We start from the raw sequence: 21,522 nt of genomic DNA on the forward strand, positions 1-21,522 counted from the left end.
TGTTGATGGTGATTATGATGGGAGCGGTGTTGATGGTGATTATGATGGGAGCGGTGTTGATGGTGATTATGATGGGGGCGGTGTTGATGGTGATTATGATGGGGGCGGTGGTGATGGTGATTATGATGGGGGCGGTGTTGATGGTGATTATGATGGGAGCGGTGTTGATGGTGATTATGATGGGGGCGGTGTTGATGGTGATTATGATGGGGGCGGTGGTGATGGTGATTATGATGGGGGCGGTGTTGATGGTGATTATGATGGGAGCGGTGTTGATGGTGATTATGACGGGGGCGGTGTTGATGGTGATTATGATGGGGGCGGTGGTGATGGTGATTATGATGGGAGCGGTGTTGATGGTGATTATGATGGGAGCGGTGTTGATGGTGATTATGATGGGGGCGGTGTTGATGGTGATTATGATGGGGGCGGTGGTGATGGTGATTATGATGGGGGCGGTGTTGATGGTGATTATGATGGGAGCGGTGTTGATGGTGATTATGACGGGGGCGGTGTTGATGGTGATTATGACGGGGGCGGTGTTGATGGTGATTATGATGGGGGCGGTGGTGATGGTGATTATGATGAGGGCGGTGTTGATGGTGATTATGATGGGGGCGGTGGTGATGGTGATTATGATGGGGGCGGTGTTGATGGTGATTATGACGGGGGCGGTGGTGATGGTGATTATGATGGGGGCGGTGTTGATGGTGATTATGATGGGGCGGTGTTGATGGTGATTATGACGGGGGCGGTGGTGATGGTGATTATGATGAGGGCGGTGTTGATGGTGATTATGACGGGGGCGGTGTTGATGGTGATTATGATGGGGGCGGTGTTGATGGTGATTATGATGGGGGCGGTGTTGATGGTGATTATGATGAGGGCGGTGTTGATGGTGATTATGATGGGGGCGGTGGTGATGGTGATTATGACGGGGGCGGTGGTGATGGTGATTATGATGGGGGCGGTGTTGATGGTGATTATGATGGGGCGGTGTTGATGGTGATTATGACGGGGGCGGTGGTGATGGTGATTATGATGAGGGCGGTGGTGATGGTGATTATGATGGGGGCGGTGTTGATGGTGATTATGACGGGGGCGGTGGTGATGGTGATTATGATGGGGGCGGTGTTGATGGTGATTATGATGGGGCGGTGTTGATGGTGATTATGACGGGGGCGGTGTTGATGGTGATTATGATGGGGGCGGTGTTGATGGTGATTATGACGGGGGCGGTGGTGATGGTGATTATGATGGGGGCGGTGTTGATGGTGATTATGATGGGGCGGTGTTGATGGTGATTATGACGGGGGCGGTGGTGATGGTGATTATGATGGGGGCGGTGTTGATGGTGATTATGACGGGGGCGGTGGTGATGGTGATTATGATGGGGGCGGTGTTGATGGTGATTATGATGGGGGCGGTGTTGATGGTGATTATGACGGGGGCGGTGTTGATGGTGATTATGACGGGGGCGGTGGTGATGGTGATTATGACGGGGGCGGTGTTGATGGTGATTATGATGAGGGCGGTGTTGATGGTGATTATGATGGGGGCGGTGTTGATGGTGATTATGATGGGGGCGGTGGTGATGGTGATTATGATGGGGCGGTGTTGATGGTGATTATGACGGGGGCGGTGGTGATGGTGATTATGATGGGGGCGGTGTTGATGGTGATTATGACGGGGGCGGTGGTGATGGTGATTATGACGGGGGCGGTGGTGATGGTGATTATGACGGGGGCGGTGTTGATGGTGATTATGACGGGGGCGGTGGTGATGGTGATTATGATGGGGGCGGTGTTGATGGTGATTATGATGGGGGCGGTGTTGATGATTATGATGGGGGCGGTGTTGATGGTGATTATGACGGGGGCGGTGGTGATGGTGATTATGATGGGGGCGGTGTTGATGGTGATTATGACGGGGGCGGTGTTGATGGTGATTATGATGGGGGCGGTGGTGATGGTGATTATGACGGGGGCGGTGTTGATGGTGATTATGACGGGGGCGGTGGTGATGGTGATTATGATGGGGGCGGTGTTGATGGTGATTATGACGGGGGCGGTGGTGATGGTGATTATGACGGGGGCGGTGTTGATGGTGATTATGACGGGGGCGGTGGTGATGGTGATTATGATGGGGGCGGTGTTGATGGTGATTATGACGGGGGCGGTGGTGATGGTGATTATGACGGGGGCGGTGTTGATGGTGATTATGATGGGGGCGGTGTTGATGGTGATTATGACGGGGGCGGTGTTGATGGTGATTATGACGGGGGCGGTGGTGATGGTGATTATGACGGGGGCGGTGTTGATGGTGATTATGACGGGGGCGGTGGTGATGGTGATTATGATGGGGGCGGTGTTGATGGTGATTATGATGGGGGCGGTGTTGATGATTATGATGGGGGCGGTGTTGATGGTGATTATGATGGGGGCGGTGTTGATGGTGATTATGACGGGGGCGGTGTTGATGGTGATTATGATGGGGGCGGTGGTGATGGTGATTATGACGGGGGCGGTGTTGATGGTGATTATGATGGGGGCGGTGGTGATGGTGATTATGACGGGGGCGGTGTTGATGGTGATTATGATGGGGGCGGTGTTGATGGTGATTATGACGGGGGCGGTGGTGATGGTGATTATGACGGGGGCGGTGGTGATGGTGATTATGACGGGGGCGGTGTTGATGGTGATTATGACGGGGGCGGTGGTGATGGTGATTATGATGGGGGCGGTGTTGATGGTGATTATGATGGGGGCGGTGTTGATGATTATGATGGGGGCGGTGGTGATGGTGATTATGACGGGGGCGGTGTTGATGGTGATTATGACGGGGGCGGTGGTGATGGTGATTATGACGGGGGCGGTGTTGATGGTGATTATGACGGGGGCGGTGGTGATGGTGATTATGATGGGGGCGGTGTTGATGATTATGATGGGGGCGGTGTTGATGGTGATTATGACGGGGGCGGTGTTGATGGTGATTATGACGGGGGCGGTGTTGATGGTGATTATGATGGGGGCGGTGTTGATGGTGATTATGACGGGGGCGGTGGTGATGGTGATTATGATGGGGGCGGTGTTGATGGTGATTATGATGGGGGCGGTGTTGATGATTATGATGGGGGCGGTGTTGATGGTGATTATGATGGGGGCGGTGTTGATGGTGATTATGACGGGGGCGGTGTTGATGGTGATTATGATGGGGGCGGTGTTGATGGTGATTATGATGGGGGCGGTGTTGATGATTATGATGGGGGCGGTGGTGATGGTGATTATGACGGGGGCGGTGTTGATGGTGATTATGACGGGGGCGGTGGTGATGGTGATTATGACGGGGGCGGTGTTGATGGTGATTATGACGGGGGCGGTGGTGATGGTGATTATGATGGGGGCGGTGTTGATGATTATGATGGGGGCGGTGTTGATGGTGATTATGACGGGGGCGGTGTTGATGGTGATTATGACGGGGGCGGTGTTGATGGTGATTATGATGGGGGCGGTGTTGATGGTGATTATGACGGGGGCGGTGGTGATGGTGATTATGATGGGGGCGGTGTTGATGGTGATTATGATGGGGGCGGTGTTGATGATTATGATGGGGGCGGTGTTGATGGTGATTATGATGGGGGCGGTGTTGATGGTGATTATGACGGGGGCGGTGTTGATGGTGATTATGATGGGGGCGGTGTTGATGGTGATTATGATGGGGGCGGTGTTGATGATTATGATGGGGGCGGTGTTGATGGTGATTATGATGGGGGCGGTGGTGATGGTGATTATGATGGGGGCGGTGGTGATGGTGATTATGATGGGGGCGGTGGTGATGGTGATTATGATGGGGGCGGTGGTGATGGTCATTATGATGGGGGCGGTGGTGATGGTGATTATGACGGGGCGGTGGTGATGGTGATTATGATGCGGGCAGTGGTGATGGTGATTATGATGCGGGCAGTGGTGATGGTGGTAGCAGCGGGTGGATTGTTGGCTACAAGACGCGAGGGAGAGTGGAGGGGGGTGATAATCGCCTTCTCTTGGAATCCGCTGTCCTCCGTCTGGGCCTGTGCCACAAACAGAATCACGGAAAGCTGCTCAGCAGCGAGTGACCCTGCATTTAACCATCATAGCCCGCCCCCCCCCGTTGACATTCGTTACCGCCTCGGCAGGGGAGACCTCTTTCGGGTTGCCACTGGCATTAACGAAGAGCGAAAGGGACCCTCGATGGGCTCACAGCACAATTCGACTTCATATCCTGCCGCGAAATACAACCACGACTCAAGACGCCGCGTAAAACGGCGACACGCGCATCGCGCAGACGATCATACTACACACGCAGCGCCGTTTAGATGATTATGAATATGTTTGTTGACAGAGGATAGATTTACACCATTGGAACCTCATTTGCCAGTAGAAAATATGATAATTGTTTTTTACACTTTTATCTGCCAACAAAACTGAAACCTTTTTTACAAGGAGTCATGTTTGCATTGACCACAATACCTGCAGTCGGAATGCAAACAAAAAACATAACTCTGATAATGTATGCACTGTCCTTGAAGTTGATTTGTCCACACCCGAGACAGCTTTCCTTAGAGCCTAGTCTCACATGGTGTTGGACCAGATGACGCCAAGAGGCGCACAACTCAAAGACAATGCACCATCAGAGTATGAGAGCTCGGGGTAAGCATTTACACCATTGGAACCTCATTTGCCAGTAAAAAACATGATAATTGATCTATGCAAACATGACTCCTTATAAAAAAGGTGTCAGTTTTGTTGCCAGATAAAAGGGTAAAAAACCGTCACAGGCAGCAGCGAGGGTCTGGAACTTGAACGGGGGCAAGGAGTCGAGAGCACGGACGACTGGGGCGGGTTGGTGCTGCGGAGGGATTTTCAGAAATATTTCTGGGGGGCAGCAAAGGAGAAGGAGCGACCTCCCACCGAGCAAGAGGTTGACAGAGGGGAGGGGCGGGGGGGGGGGGCTCGCTCCGCTGCTGCTGGAATGGGGTTGCGAATCTACGGAGGACGTTGAAGTTGACGCGAGACTGGGCAGGGAGCCAGTAGGGAGGTGATCGGGTTCATTGGGGTGATCGTTTGCGGGCGAGAAGTCTTGTGGCCAGTTGGCGTTCGGGGGCTACCTCCGCGTTTGTGGAGGCGAAGGGGGGAGGGAGATAGTCAAGACGTGACGATCAAAGGACATCCGTGCAACACGACACGCGCACGCACGCGCAAGATATTGCGCGTGACATAGCAGCGGTCGTTCGCCACAAAGTGGCGGTGACGGTCACCAAGGCGCCTGTGCCATGCTAGGTGCACTTTGAGGCCACGGGAAATGTCGACGGTCCGCTGGCAAGTCACGGAAGAGGCCCAGGTGCCGTGGGTTGACTGACCAGATGCACCAACCTGTGCTCCACACTTTGGCGCCCGGCGCTCCGCTCGTTGTTGTGAGCGTCGCTCCTCCGCCCTCCGTTGTTGCCGGAGGGCGATTGCCTCCCAATTCCCCCGCAGAGTCCTTCACGAGCCTCCTCCAAAAGAGGCCGATCTTGACACTGCTGGTGCCAGTCATCGGCAAGTCCACTCAGCTCCACGTCCTTCTGAACTACATTCGTCCATCCACCCCATGTGCCGCGCCTGCTCGTAGCCGCATGGCCAAAAAAGAAGCTGCTTCGGCATGCGGTGGCTGGACATGGAGTCTACACGTATTGTACAGCATCCCCAAGCAACGCACTGGCAAATGTAAATACATAAAAAAAACATCTGACACTAAACAAGTTGCCGGCCAGTGCCGGCAAAGAATTAGAGGTTTTCACAACCTGTCGCTCGCGCCTGGGGATAAACGAGCTCCCCTCCTTAAGGCAAACATCTCGCCCGCGGGGCCGATTACAATTCGGTGAATATTACCGTCGTGGGATTAGAGATTCGGGAGTCTTGCGACGACGTTCCTTCGCTGCGGATTACTCGTGTCGACCCGACGCTCATCGCCGTCACCACCTCACCAATGAACCGCTCGACCGCACCAGACAGCACGTGTCTGCTTAACTTTTTGCTTTGCAGAAGGGCGCTTATGAAGCTCGTGAACGATGGATAGTGAAAGTGACTTGCAGGTTCCGGAATGTAAGCGAAATCATTGTTTTATTTTACCAGGTAAGGCCCGCTGAGCTGGTGTGCAGCTCTTTTTCACAAATGACAGCGAAGTGGCTTATCGCGTCGAAATGAAAAGCAGCCAAATACTCTAAACGCACCTTGGAGGGAAAAATCGGAGGACCCAGAGAAACATCCACGCGACCACGGGGAGAGAGGCATGCAAACTCCAAATATACAGCAGGCGCCGGGGTCGAGATCGAACCCCACGACCTGCTGTACACCGGGCGATGTAGTTAACATCTCGCCACCGTGATAATCGTGTAACCAGGGCAGAGCGGGGGAGGGGAGATGTTGTCATGGTTGGAATGAGTGGAGGAAGTTGGGTTATTGAGATAGGGATTGGTGTGGTGCCTGGAAGTCGGCGACCAATTTGGAAGAGTTCAGGCCAGATGGTGGTGATAGTGGTGGTGATGATGGTGGTGATGGTGGTGGTCGCTGCGCTACAAACCCGGCGACCCGAGGTCAAGTCCCGCTCACAGCCAACGCCAGTGACGATTCTCTGAACCGGTCGTGGGCCTCCCCGAGGTCGACTCAGCCCCAAACGAGGACCTGGTGTGGTGTGTAAACATTCCCACTGGGGAGACTAAGGCGACCGGGCGTGGCTTTGGCCACCCACTCCCTCGTGTGCCGTGCCAGCTTTCATAGGCGCTCGCTAACAGCACTTGCCCCAACAGTCTGTTGAGGCTATACGGGGGATCTTTGTCTTTGGTGGTGATTAAACTCCAGATCGGTTCTTGAAGGGCGAGTCAAATGTGCAACAACGGGTGGCGAGCACCCTTTAATATATCTACATTTGAATTCTACATCAAAACCTCCACGACTTACATGAAGTGGATGCTACGAGATTGCCCTCGTGGGTGTGTGGGGAGCGGTCGCGCAGCGGGGTAGTGCACTGCGAACCCGGCGACCTAAGTTAGATACCCGCTCAAGGCCAACAGCAGTGACGCTCATCCGAACCGGTCCTGGGAAAGCACCACCACCACCCCCCTAGGGTCGACTCAGCCTCAAATGAGTAGCTGGTGCGGTGTGTACACGTCGTCACTAGGGAGACAAAGGCGGCCGGGCGCGGTTCTGGCCGCCCACCGCCTCGTGCGCCGTGCCGGTCTTCGGAAGGTGCTCGGCTAACGGCACTTGCCCCAACAGTCTGTTGCAGGCTATACGGGGGATCTTTGTTTGTGCGCGTGCGTGAGTTTGTTCGACACGAGAATATTCACGCGATGCAACAATCCAAATTCACATGCCCACAGTCGTTCAAGATAAACATGTGGTGTTTATTAATACTAGTGTCTAAACAAACGAACGAAAAAAATGAATTACAGTACAATGTTAAATAGCTACAAAGGGGAAGGGAGGGAGAGGGAGGGGGGGTAAAGAGAAATTTACCAAAGTAAATAAAAATGTAAAAGTAAAAAGAGAGGAGTTCGGTTTTTTTTTTAGTCATTTTCAAAAGTACAAAATAAACGCGGATAAATCGATTCCTTCATGTGACGTGGGCAGGGTGCCACAAATAAACATTTTAAGAGAGCAAAGTACCACCGATGCATTGAGTCTCGATTCAGTTCAGAAGGGGGTGGTGGGGGAGTGCCACACGCCGACTGGCTGGGTTCACTCCACTCTCGCACCCATTCACCATCGCCGAACGCGAGCGGAAACCTGTGGAGATTCAACGATATACTCGTCCGGCCACACTCATCCCCGATCGCCTGCCAAACTAATCGCTCGCTCACAACTCACCCCCAACCGCTAGCCCCCCCCCCCCCCAGATCACTCGCTTCACGCATTCAATTTTTTTTATTTTGGTCACACTCACCCACCCAGCAATTCACTCGTTTATCCACTCACTCACTCACTCGAAGCACTATCGTCGCAAAGTGGTCATGTTTCCATGCAGTCAAATTATAACGCTTCACTCAAGGAAAGTGACAGCCCAATGCGTGGCCCCATTCGTGTGTTGGCGCAAAAGTTCGTTCCCCAACGGATGTTTGGCAAAAACAGAGAGATTGAGGGCGAATGTCCACGAGTTTACGTCCATCCGGTGATATTTCTGGCCGAAAGGCAACACCGTAAACTCGCCCGTCTCTTTTGGCAAGGGAGACTCGAGGCACACAATAATCCCCAGATTTACTACAAAGCTATGCCGCCTATTGCCGCAAAGGCAGCCCCCCTTCTCTCCAATTGATATATTTTCAATAGGGCTGTATTGCCATCACTCTCACACATGGCAAATTTGGCCGAGATTCTTAAGCCATAGATCGGGGCGCACCGGTGAGATTATTTTTCTTTTAAGGGGAACAATAAGATGAATTTTTTTTAAAGGCATTAAATGAATAAATCCAAAATGCCCAACACATTGCCCCTTCCCCTACTTCTCCCATCGACGTAACAGGCAGGCGTGGTTTCATTCAGCAACAGAAATAAGAAACATTAAATAAAAATGTGAAAACAAAATTGAATCACCAGCGCAGGGGTTTACAGGACACAATCCCACATTGACCTGGGCTGAAAACATTTTCCACGATCCACATGGACCAAGAAAGATGATTAGAATTTTAATGAAGAGTTCTGGAAAAACAGGGAAATCTGATGAAAGCGTGCCTACTCCTGGTGACCCGAAATATAACCGTAGGCCGTGTTCCGCTTAGTGTCAGTTCACCACGGGGCATTCTCACCACACACACTCACTCACTGTCTCTCAAGGCGAATCCACAAGAATTGCTGCTGCGAGTCTGCAAGTCTCGGTGCACTCGGCTGAAGTACCCCTCCTTTTCCCACTGGGACACCCGAGCCAAACCAATGCAGGGCCGTCACACACGGCACCGGTTTCTTTGTTTCTTCCGCTGGCTCGTTTTGCTTTGCGGCGAAGGGCAGGAACAACCAAGCCGTGCGTGGTAGGCTGGCCTCACCACACACCCGTATCTCGCTTGGGACGAAAAGCTGCGTGGCAAATGATGCCAGCCATGGTGCACGCGACGTTGAGTCGGCGCACTGCCGAGGACAACGGCATCGGCGTGGTTCGGCTTCTGCAAGTGGGGGGAGAAATAAAAACCTGGCGCCTTTTGTGCCACGCCATGTTGGCTCGACGCGTCCACGTCGCAAGCTCGGTTGGACACAGTGGAAAGAGAGGTAAACGTGCCCACCGAGGAGGAAGTCTCACGTCTGCACGGCGGTAACCACAAGCAGGTGGCTGCCAAACGCCACTCGATGCATGCGGCAGTCCATTACGGAAGGTGGGGGGGGGGACCACCCTCAAATTCAATGAACACGATTAACACGGTTGTAACAGATCATACCACGGGACCACAAAGCAGCCGATCGTAAGGTCTGTTTACCCGGTCACTTGGATTGAGAACAATTGATATTTCGATAAGGCTTCAAATAAAACAAAAAAAACCCTGAACGGCTTCACGCATGCACCAATGCTGCTTTTCAAGACAACAAATGGCGGCTCGCAGCAACGGGGAAACTCGCCTGCGGGAGGAAACGTGCCGTGCAATGATCGGGTGGTCCCAACCACAGGTTTGCAAAGTTCAGTTCGTCCACCCCATCCCATCCACGTGTAAAACTGGGAAAGGGGCATTCACACGCACAGCTGTCGATTGGTTGACTCGAGGTAAAGGGGGGGTATCCAATTGTGCAGTCGCTCATCACTGGTCTAAGATCTGAACCTGAGGTGGAGTGGAGGCTAGGTTATTCAAAGGGCTCATACCGTCTCAAGAGGCACAGAGCTGGCACTGCCGAGAAATCGATGTTAGAGCCACCGGCGATTTAAACCCAGTCATCAAGTGTAGCAAGTCGATGGCCTCTGCCTGGTTACTGCAGGCAGAGGCCACTGCACATCTTAATTTGGAAAAGAAATTACTTAATGCGGCGTATTTCTTCTAGAGGATAAAACAAAAAATTGCCGTGCGACAAACAGCTCTAAAGCAGTGCATGTGAGAAAGTGCAGTGCCCCGAGTGTGGATGGTGGGGAGGGGAGTTTGAAGGGACCTCCAGAAATATTCAAGTGACGCCATCAGCGGGAGGCTACCCGCCGCCTGTGTGGTGGACGTTTACCCTGCTTTCTGCACGAATTCCAGCCGGAAATTTCCTAACCTCGTGACAAGACGCCAGATACCACATTTGGAAATTAACAGTCGGGGCGGGCGGTCGGGTGGGGGCTGGTAAAATAAAGAAAACAAAAATCTACACTTTTTTTTTTAACCATGTGAATGTGGAATTTCCACCACCGACCCAAGGCCAAATGCTCCGCTTCATCGCTCGCTCGAGAGCGGCGGCAGGAACGAACGAAAGCGCCACGGCCTACGAGGGCCTTTGCAACCAATCGACAGATGCCGGCTAAGCTGCGAGATATCTGGGTGTCGACGACGGTGGCCGATGGCCGCGGCGAGTGGTGCAATGCCCCTGAAGCCTGCAGTCCGTGTCGGAGCTGCTCGTGTCCCAGCGTTGCCGGAAGCGAGAGATGGTGGGGGGGGGGGCGCAACAACAAGGAGAAAAGAAAGGAGCTCGCGAGCTAATTCATAACGAAATATTTTTTTTTACAAAAAAAATGCTCAACGGCAGAAGAGAGACTGTAGTAGTGTGTAGCTAATACTGCAGCGTCACCCTCCTACGCAGCCATAATCAAACGAAAGTGAGAACAACGATCTTAAACGATATAAAAAAACGTAACCGTTGAGGTTTGCGAAGTTACGAAAAGCTAGCGATGTAGTTCACGACGGGAGATTAGTGTTGGGGGGGAAGGGGGGAGGTGAAGTGGGAGGCCAACTCCTTGGGTGCCCGGCGCCGTTGCCATTTGCCGGCGCCGAGAGTGGACCGGTCGGCACGCGGCAATTTTTGTTATTTGAATGGTGTCGTCAAAAAAGAGGCGGCCGATGTCTGCACGCGATGACCGAAGTCAAGTCGAGAGAAGGCCTCTCTCTCGTCCTTTACGTTTTAACGATCCGCACTCGGGATCTGACCCCTACTCAATGAACGACAACCTCGGGCGGAGTGGGAACTGCGAGAGGAGGAGGAGGGGGGTGGGAAGGCAACTGATTGCACAAAGTTCAAAGAAATGAAACATAAATAACAATAACCAAAACAAAAACATGAAACGAATATTAAACAAAACACGCGGATGGCGGAGAGAGACGTCTGCTGGAATCGCGCGGGTGAAACGCCCGCGGCACTTCTTAAGATTCCCGATGGCGATTTCATTTCCAAGGGCTCGCGTCTCATTTCCAAGCGCCTCCTTAACTCGAGAAGGCCTCGGGCTTTCGCCGGGTGGAAGCCGCCCCTCGCTCGACAAGACGGTCGTGTTCCCAAACCACGCGGTACGGGGTGGGGGGGGCGGGCGTTTGACCAACAGCGGACGGTGAGCGGTGATGATTTCAACACGGTTGCGTTTTTGTCCCTTTTTAAAAAATGCGGCGCTTGCTTCCCAACACCGCTTTACAAGACAGACACGTGGGGGGGGGGGGGGGGCGGCAGCAACGCGAGTCGCACAGAGCCGTATTTTCTGTTGCCTTGCCGTGAAGCTTTACGGGCCCTGCGGCCAGAGAGGCAGCAGCAGGAGTCCGCGTGTGGGTTTTGGAACGGGAGGACGCCACCCACGCGCCACCGTGCACCTCGCTGGCTCACGGAGCAGTCCCACGATGTTGGCGAGGTGCAGCCTCCACCGCCCCCCCCCCCCGCCCCCCCCCCGCCCCCCCCCCACCAATTCTTGATGGCGGCAGGACGAGAGAACGCTCGGCCTTGTTGGCTCTCGCGCCGCGGTCCTGGGCAAGAATATGTGCGTGGAAGCGGAGAGTCCCAAGCCGGAGAAACCCGAAAGGGAGGGCAGTGCCGAATCGGAGCCTTGCCCGACGATGAACGGGGGGGGGGGGGGGGGGGCGCGGGCAACGATTAGTGTTTTTGATCAGCGAGAGGGGCGGGAAAAAACGAAACGAAAAGTTAACAACGTAGAGTAAACTGAAGTAGAACCAAGTCGTATTGGAATATTGGAATATCAACCCAGGGTTCGGAAGGTCCGCTCACATCAAATGCCTCTATATATAATATACACATATATATAATACGATAGTAACAATTTATCCCCGTTTCAAGAGCGTCGAATGATTCCAGAGCGATGGGTAATTCTACGCAGAGAGTGGGGGGAGGGGGGGGTAAACGTAAAAAGACTTTTGCAGGCGGTCGGGAAACAAAATACAAAAAAAAGACATTACATCGTTTAGGCTTTCTGTATCACTCGTTAGGTTTTTAAAGAATCGCGATTAAAAATACACTTCATAACAGCTTTTTGGTTTACATCGCGTGAATATAAATGTGTCGTTGAACCCGCCCACCACCCAACACAGCCAATGAGTTACTAGTACAGCACTAACCGGTGTGTTGGAGAGGTAAAGCCACAACGTTTACAATTCGAGTAGAACCAGCCTCATCAGGCGACCGCCAGACTTTGTCAATGTTGTGGGCTTTACTCTCCAACACAACCGTTAGGGCTGTACCAGTAACGAACTGGCCACGTTCCGTCTACGTCACGCAACCTCACTAATTGGCTGTGTTGGGTAGGCGGGCGGGTTTGACGACACATTTACATTTAGGCGTTCTAATCCAAAAAAAACCTCCACTGTGGTCGCGAAAGCCTCCTACACGCGTGTTAAAAATACACTAAACCAGGCCCGCTCCCCACAATCCGCAGAGAAATGCGGGCAAGCCGAACGACAAAGTCCTCAACACCGGGGATGGGCGACCGTTGTTTTTACAGCACCTGTAGCAAGTATTGACATGAGCGTCTTTGTCATATCGTGGGACGTCGTTATCTTTTTGTTCCATCTTGAATCGTTTTTTTTCAGTTTTTTTCCCTCCCCCCGCCCCCCGACGCCCGCCGTGTTTTCGCAGTCGCGGTTCCACCCTGGGTCCGGCTCCCGCGAATCTCGCTTCACCGCTCGCGCACTCGCCGCTAGACGCGAGCGTGAACCTCGGGAGCACCGACGGCAACAAAGTTTTCCGTAAATTCTCTCCCTTTGCTTTCATGGCCACATTTTTTTTTTGCCCCGCAAACCTTCCCCCCCCCACCCCACCGTTCCTTTCATTTGACTTCATCTCTTTTTTTCGTTTTCCCTCCATCTTGTTTTGATCTTCATTTATGTACACGACGATAAACTACACCGCGGTCAGGAGACGAGAAAAAAAACAAATTCATTACGATCAGCTTTCAGTCAACGGAAAGAGCGACCCCGGCTCAATCGGGCGGGGACACGAGCGGAGGGCCCAGCCAGACGCACGCTCGCTCGCTCACTCTCCCCTTCACATGATGTCCAGGTTAAAGTCGTCGGGGTTCCCCATGGCCATGCGGAACGACTGTCGGCTTCCCATCAGCTCTGGCGGCACAGAGCTCAGGTCCCTGACGGGCGGCCCCCCGGGGGGGCCCGTCAGGGGCGGCGCCACCGACGACGTCGACAACTGCGGCGGCGGCGGCGACGCGGGAACGATCGTGCCGGGCGGGAGATGTCCCACGCCGCCCATCATTGCCACCGCGTACGGCGGGGGCATGACGCCCGGCGACGCGCCGACGGCAGAGGCGGCGGGGAGGAGGGCGCCGGCCGACACGAGCGCCGGCGGAGGCGGCGGCGGCACGCCGGGCGCGCCGTACGAGTAGTGGCTGCGCGGCAGGCTGTGGTGCGACGCGCTGGCGTGGCTGCGGTGCGAGCGCTCGCTGGGGGCGCGCCGCACGCTGCCCGTGCGCGTCGTGTGGTCCGACTCGCTGCCGCTGCCGCCGGACTTGGAGTCGGCACCGCCGCCCCCGCTGCTGCCGCCCCCTCCCCCTCCTCCTCCCCCTCCTCCGCCTCCGCTTCCGCCGCTGCCCTGGCCCTTGGCGTCCTTCTCCTTGACGGAGCCGCGACGCTCGGCCCCTCCGCTCCGGTTCGAGCCGCTGCTCCGGCTCCCTGTGGTCGCGCCGGGGGGACGACACGGACCGTCGTGCTGCGTCAGGTTACAGCCGGCAAACGCATTCGGAGTCGTTTCCCCGACCCGTCCAACGTCGTCACCAATTGTGTGTATCGGCGTAATTTAATGAGACGAAATATCCATTCGGATTGCTTGCAGAGAGCATTGCATCGCCCCTTCTTGTACAGCACGTGCAAGTGGATTACATACAACTCAGATGCTTAAAAAACTCAAGTGACCTCTGATTGACAGTATGGGGCAGCCTTTTCCCACACTGAGAATATTTTTTTATAGCATTACCGTCAAACCAATATTATTATGTCTGAAGGCTTAAATTTAGCCGAATGAGTGCCAAACCATTGATGGCCAGGTTGAGACCATCAACTCGTTATGTGTCAAATAACTTTGCTTCAATCCCAATAGGATGTGTGGATTCGATCATAATCATTCATGCCAGCTCAGCACTCTTCCCCTCTGAACGATTTGAAAGAATAGTTACAACTCGGGATTGGGATTCAACTAAGGAATGGATTCACGATCCACAAATCGAACGAGAATGTATTATTCCCACTGCTGAAAACTACGTGAAAATGTCAAAGTCACGTTAATGCAGCAAACAGACTTTGCAGGTGTGCTGATGAGTCCTAATTATTATAAAACCAGTTCACTGTGCTGTCAGTTGCTTCCATTTCCATACATTTATTTTGATTGTGATCGAGTGTGATCGAAGACAAAGGAACCACAATGCACTGTTGGGCTTTTGCATAATGCACAAACGGCTGTGTGCTTTTCACACATTTTTGCGTCTTGTTTGAAAACAGGAGACACAAACAAGACGACAGGGGGGAGCGCTCATCATATGCTCGCGTGCTTGCACGTGACACGCATGTTCATCGTCAGCCACAATGAATCCACCGCTGGATAAGGGCCTCCCCAAACCGTCGCCCCATCTCCCAGAGTCTTGCAACCGAACGCATCCAACCGGCGCGTCCGTGCAATCCGATTTCATCTCTCCCACCATCTCCTTCTGCGAAGCGTGCCCTCCGCTCGTCCGCCACCCCACGGCACACACGCGGCGTCCTTCCGCGTGCGCAGGGCGGCATCGTAGCACGCGCCGCCGCACAAGAAGAGCCCTCCCGCTTGCTCGCCGCGCCCGTCAAAACGGCCCCCATGCATCCCCACGCGTCCCCACGCGCCCCCTGCGCTGGCACACGTACCCTCGCTGTGCTGGCTGCCGGCGCTGCCGCTGCCCTGCTCGGGGAAGCCCGGGGGCAGCGGGCCGTACGGGTGCGGGGGGTAGGGCGGGTAGGGGAACGCCGTCTGCAGGGGCCACGGAGCGGCGCCCGGGTGGGGCAGCGGCGCCAGCGTGTCCTGGTCGGAGGCGCCGCTGGAGCCGTCGTGGTCGTGGATCGACAGGTTCGCCATGTCTGACGGGGAAGGCGAGGGCGGCACGGGCGGGATGAGCAGGTGGGGATTATTTCAAAGTGTTGCTGCGTGTTGGTATTCGAGCCGTTATCATAGCGCAGGGATATCGCGAAGGCGCCGTCTCTCACGGACGGGTCTGGCCTGCGGTAGTTTCGCAGCAAGGGGGCGATGTTGCGACGTGGCTATACCCCTGATGAGCCACTTAGTCGAGCTATCATTTGTGGCCAGGTCACTTCTGAAAAAGATTATCTCAGTGGACTTTACCTGGTTCAAATAAATCGTTTCTATATATTTTTTGAGTGAATTGCTTACCTTTCCTGAGCTTTATATACTGGATTCCTCCAGTATAAATAAGTATCGTGGTTCCAATTTGCGAGTGACTTTCTAATGACGCGGGCAGGCATCACCTACTCATGCACGAGTTATGTCACAGAATCATTAACGTTCGCCACGAAGCGGGCGGTCCATATTTGTATTCAGTTGATACGCCGGCTGTATTAGAATCAAGGCGGACGCCGAGCTCGAACTGCGAACCCTCTGAACACAAACGGCAAAAGTGCACCACCGCTCGCTCGGGAAGGCGGGTGTGTGCGCACGAGAAAACAGCGGCCAGCGCCGGTCTTAGTTGGTGGCGCAATCTCAGTTGGCCACAGCGGCTGGCGCTCTGTGGCTGTCGGTCAAGTGTGGATGTCGTTATGCAGCATGCGTCCGCACGTGTGCGTGCTTCGTCAGATCACGTGGCGTGCGTCCGTGTACGCACTGCATCATTATCGTCCCTCGGTAACAAAAGGTTGGCTACGTATGGTGCGAAAGAAGTTCAACAAACATACATAAAGGCAGCCACTGTTACAATACTGTATGTGCTTTAGCACATGCGCGCGTTCATGCATTTGTGCCTGTGCAATTGCGTGCACACATCCCTGCGCATGTACGTCTGCGCATGCGCGCGTGTGCCACGTACTGCCGCAGAGGTCGCCGAAGATGTAGTAGCACTGCTCGGAGAAGGTGATCTTGTTGACTGTGTGGCGGATGAGGCCGGCCTTGAGCAGGTTGCAGGCGTACTTGCGTGCATCCCGCCGGTCCTGGAAGCCCTCGAGGTGATTGAAGAGCCAATCCACCAGGTCCGAACCTGAGAGAGAGCGAGCGGGCAGACGGGGGTAACGCATCACATCAAACGGAGAGACGCGCGAAAGACCAAGCCACAGACCGCTTCAATATGCCTCTCTTGTGCCCGTCTGTTACTCTCTCTACAGAGCGACACACCGCATTACCTGGGGCAGGTGACGACGCACTGATAGACTAAAATCACTCGCAGTCACGAGGTACCTACTGCTATGCTGTGAAACTTGCTACTAAGCTTACCAATATCAATGCCGAGATTTGTATTTGTTTTGGGCAAGCGCAGCCATGTAATATTTTCAAAAATGTGCTCTAATATTAATAAAGTAGATGTTAACAAAAACACTCTGCGATTAGCGTGCGTGCATGAGAACGCGAGCAGATGGGTAGACGAGACACACGCACACACGACATTCGTGCTTTCGTTCGCTCGCAAATCTTTTTCCCCCCAAGCACCAAACGCAGGCTCCCTCGATAAACGAGCGCGGTCCTGCTTGCCGTTAACGAATTCGTCAGTTCCCTCCTCCACCGCCGCTCCGCACCCCCCTCAGGCAAAGGTCCGTGGTGTGGTCGCTCACCGATGAAGGCATTGGGGATGGTGATCTTGAGCCACATGCGGTCTCGGACCTCCAGGCCCGACTCCGGAGAGGCCATCGCCTTCACCACCGTGGCCATGTCGCTGTGTATGGAGAGGTGCAGCTCATCGAACCCTGCCAGGGAAGGGCACGGGAGGGAGGGAGGGAGAGAGAGAGAATGGGACGGGGTGGGAGGGAGTGGAGCGGATGTGAGGAAGTGGAAGGGATAAGAAAGAGGGAGAGGGAGCAGAAAGGAGGGGAGGGAGAGGGGAAGGGATGGGAGGGAGTGGAGGAGATGGGAGGGAGTGGAGGGAGTGGGAGGGAGTGGAGGGAGTGGGAGGGAGTGGAGGAGGTGGGAGGGAGTGTAGGGAGTGGAGGGGTTGGGAGGGAGAGAGAGTGAAGTGGATGGGAGGAAGTGGACGGGATAAGAAAGAGGGAGCAGAAAGGAGGGGAGGGAGAGTGGAGGGGATGGGAGGGAGTGGAGGGAGTGGGAGGGAGTGGAGGGGGTGGGAGAGAGATAGAGTGGAGCGGATGTGAGGAAGTGGACAGGATAAGAAAGAGGGAGCAGAAAGGAGGGGAGGGAGAGCGGAGTGGATGGGGAGGGAGTGGAGGAGATGGGATGGGGAGACACGGAGGGAGTCACGTCAGCACAGTATAGCAATCACGACACCCTTGTGATGATAACACAGAGGATGTTGTGCGTGTGCATTTCTAGACATGTACCAAGACATTTATTCATCAATAACATTACATCTGTGCACTTAAGGGACATGTATCAAACAGCATGATGCATGTGTGGGTGTTATCGGTTATATGCACGCGAGTGAGTGCACTAGTACATGCGTGCATGAGTGCATGATTATTTGCATGACCGAATGCGTGCGTTCTTGAGTGCATGCGCGCCTGAGTGTGCGGATGTGTACGTGATTGTGCGCAAGTGCATGTGCATGCGAGAGAGTGCGTGAGAGTGTGCGCGTGCGCGAATACATGAGCACAAGCGTGTGTGAGCATTAGTGTGCGTGAGTGTGCAAGCGATTGAGTGTGTGAGTGTGCGAGCGAGCGAGTACGTCAGTGTGCGAGCGAGCGAGTGAGTACGTCAGTGTGCGAGCGAGTGTGTGCGTGAGTGTGCGAGCGAGTGTGCGAGCGAGTGTGTGCGTGAGTGTGCGAGCGAGTGTGAGTACATGAGCACAAGCGTGCGTGAGCGTGCGCTCGCTCACTCTCGGACTCGGGCACGGAGCTGGAGATGGAGGAGGAGGTGGACGTGAGGGCGCTCATGGAGTGCGTCATCCCGTAGGGGTAGGCGCCCGTCATGGCCGCCGTGTGCGACACCCACGCCGCGGGGTCGATGGGCCGCACCGGCTCGCCTGGCTCGACGCCGACGCCGCGGCAACCACAACCGCACCGCAAGCAACAACAACCACCACCACAAAACCACGGCAACGTCCACCACAACCACACGGCCACAACAACCACCACCGCAACAACCACAACAAGTACCGTCACAACCAGGGAGGAGGGGGGGGGGGGGGGAAGACAACCACGGTTAAGTCACGCTTCGTCAAATGCAACCAATAGGTACCAGCAACCAACTCGACGGGTATCAGCTTGGCTCGGTCGCCGGGTTCATAACGCGGCTGCGCTAACTGCAACGCCCACTACTGAGCGCCCAAACATTCCCCCCCCCCCCCCCAACACAAAACTATTATGGGGAGATTTTATATGTATGTCCAGACCATGAACATCCAGTAAAAAAAAGATCGATACACAAACTACGTTGGTTGAGGTGCACAGACAGAAATTACAACAAAAAAACCCGGCCACCTTGATCGTTAACGCTTCCATGTAACGAAGAGGGTAGAACGGTAGGCTAATGTTTTTGGCCAAGGGCTCTTCTTCAGGCACGTTGACGATGCACGAGGCTTCAACAAAGCCGTTTTTTGCGTGTGCACGATACCTGCGTGAAGCCGTATGAGAATCAACCATTTGAGAATGGCTCACATCGTAAATTTAGTGAACCTGAATTGTGGCCGCACCAGGTCGACCGCTGCTATCGAGGTTATGGGATAAGAGGTGAGCTCTCGCTTGATTGGGGGGGGGTGGGGGTAGAGGCGGGTGAGAGGGCGGGGGCGGTTCTCCGCAAGGGAGCCTCGTGATGGAGGCTGCTACGCGTTGTCTCGGCGTAATGCTCCCAGGCAGTAGCGTCAGTGTTGTTTGTGCGTGCACAACGGAGTTCACGTGCGTTTAGGCAGGAAGAAAGACGGGGAGGGTCTGGCGGCGCACACACTCACTGCGTGGGATGGTGAAGTATCCGCGCGGCGTGGGGTCCCAGCACTTGGCCACGGTCAGGGTGATGGGCCTGTTGGATGCGGCACACAAAAAACACAAAGACCACACACCGTATAGCCTTTAGCAGAATGTTGGGGAAACTTATGAAGGCCGACACAGCGCACTAGGGGGTTGTATGGCCAATACCACGCCTGGCTGTCTTTGTCTCCCCGGTGCAGAAGATTAAACACTGCACCAGCTACCCATTTGAGGTTGAGTCAACCTCGAGGAAGAAGCCCAGAACCACTTCAAATATTCTCCACTGTTACTGCGAGCTGGACTCAAACTCGCGTTGCCGGGTTCGTAGTACGGTGCACTAACCACGGCACCTACAGCTCTCGAAGCGGCACAACAACAACCGCCATTCGCCACCAAGTGGCGCTTGTGCCAGACTATGTGCGCATGCACATACACTCACAGAATCCATATAGTGGCAGCTGAACCTCGCGTAAGCGCATATACAGGTTGGTTGTTTTTTTTAAACACTGACAAGCAACACTCTGCAGACCATACAAAATGTGTTCGCCCTTTGAGTGGATAAAAAAAACACGTCCCCCGAAGTGAGTTTAGAAATATGTTTTGTAGAGTCACCCTCTGGGTCCAGTTTCTGACAACAGGTCGATGCGCAGCTGGCTGCAGAGTTGCAATGAAAAATGGTTCGTCTCATGAGATGCTGCTGCTACTGCTCATAACAAATGGAATGTGACTACTCGAGAGGTGAGGAGGGGGGAAAGGAAACGAAAATGAATATGCATGCACCAGGATGCGAGCCTTTGGTGCAGATCACTAAACTTTGCAGTTCATCCAAAGTGAAGGAGACACCGTGGAGACCGCAGAAGGAAGCCACGGGACGAGGGAGAGAGAAGAGGACAGAGCGGGCGGGCCGATTTGAGCCAAATCCCGCACACATATGGCACGCTTACTCCTCAAAACAACATGGCATCTTGCGTTAAACAGCCAGGTGACGAGATTATCGCAGGCACAGGCACAGGCACGCAATGATGCGCCGATCCATTTGTCACAATCGCTACCTGTGCTCACGATTGCGGTGAAATGTTTTTGCAATTGCGTGCAAATGATATGCTAATGTTACATGTAGGTCAATGTATTGTAAATTTTGCGGGTTTACTCTACAACACACCGGTGTGCTGAACTAGTAATGAATCGACACGTTTTGTTTACCAGACAAACCTTACTAATTGGCTGTGTCAGGTGGTGGAGGATTTAACGACGCATTTATATTTACGCGATCTCATCCAAAAACCTCTATTATGGATAGGTCAATGTAGTCAACAGAAGTGTACTATCGGGTTGAAGCATCAACTTGAATTATGACACTTCATCAAATTACTAGGGTGCAAGGGGGATGCTTGGTACCATTACAGGCCTCATCAGTCACAATATAAAAAAATTAGCGGAGCAAACCAAAAACGTAAAATACGTCAGAGGATGCGTGACGCAGAAGGCCCATGGGGCATCACGTGCCGCTAACACTCGGCGCTAAGACGAACGAACGCACGCGACCGTCTAAATCCGGATTCACCCGCGAGGACTTGGACCTGCCTGACCCTAATGTGCCAACCGGGCGCAACGCTTCGCCGGCTTCCGGACCAAAAATAAATCATCTCGGGCGGGAGGAGGCCAGACGTGTGTGTGCGCATGCACGCGAGCGAGCGATTAGCCCCAGCTTGGGACGTCACGCGCGGATGCCTCTTAACCACCAACTCAGCAGTGTGCTCGCTCATCGACTCCGACAAGGGTACGGTGGGGGTTTTTTTATTTTCACGACCACACAATTAAAACCAAAATAAATAACATTAATAAGCAATACTAATTAAAATTGGGTGAATATGCCAGTCGAGGTGTACTGGCACAAACAAACAAAAAACGCTCGCCATCTCTCGCACTGCATTTTAAGGGGACGACCTCTTCTCGCGCTCTGGAGCTATCCCTGCCCATTTCAAATGTCGTCACTGCCGCAACCAAAGGGAGAGCGCTTG

General features: G+C 54.0%; 1 protein-coding gene across 3 annotated transcripts in view; it reads right to left on the bottom strand.

Moving 5' to 3' along the window:
* Positions 1-7,408: 7,408 nt before the first annotated feature.
* Positions 7,409-21,522, bottom strand: part of DVL3 (dishevelled segment polarity protein 3) — a 56,930-nt gene continuing 42,816 nt past the window's right edge. For 2 of the 3 annotated variants that reach the window (XM_078869639.1, XM_078869638.1), the window contains exons 10-15: positions 19,485-19,553; positions 18,415-18,572; positions 17,201-17,332; positions 16,465-16,632; positions 15,296-15,505; positions 7,409-14,077 (exon numbers count right to left, since the gene is read on the bottom strand). In XM_078869639.1, coding sequence (XP_078725765.1) covers positions 13,440-14,077; positions 15,296-15,505; positions 16,465-16,632; positions 17,201-17,332; positions 18,415-18,572; positions 19,485-19,553 — 1,375 coding nt within the window. In that variant the 3' untranslated portion in view covers positions 7,409-13,439. The remainder of the gene's footprint in view (positions 14,078-15,295; positions 15,506-16,464; positions 16,633-17,200; positions 17,333-18,414; positions 18,573-19,484; positions 19,554-21,522) is intronic. The other variant, XM_078869640.1, reaches the window with a different exon arrangement.

The sequence above is a fragment of the Lampetra fluviatilis genome, chromosome 28 (assembly GCF_964198595.1).
Source record: "Lampetra fluviatilis chromosome 28, kcLamFluv1.1, whole genome shotgun sequence".
Taxonomy (NCBI): Eukaryota; Metazoa; Chordata; class Hyperoartia; order Petromyzontiformes; family Petromyzontidae; genus Lampetra; species Lampetra fluviatilis.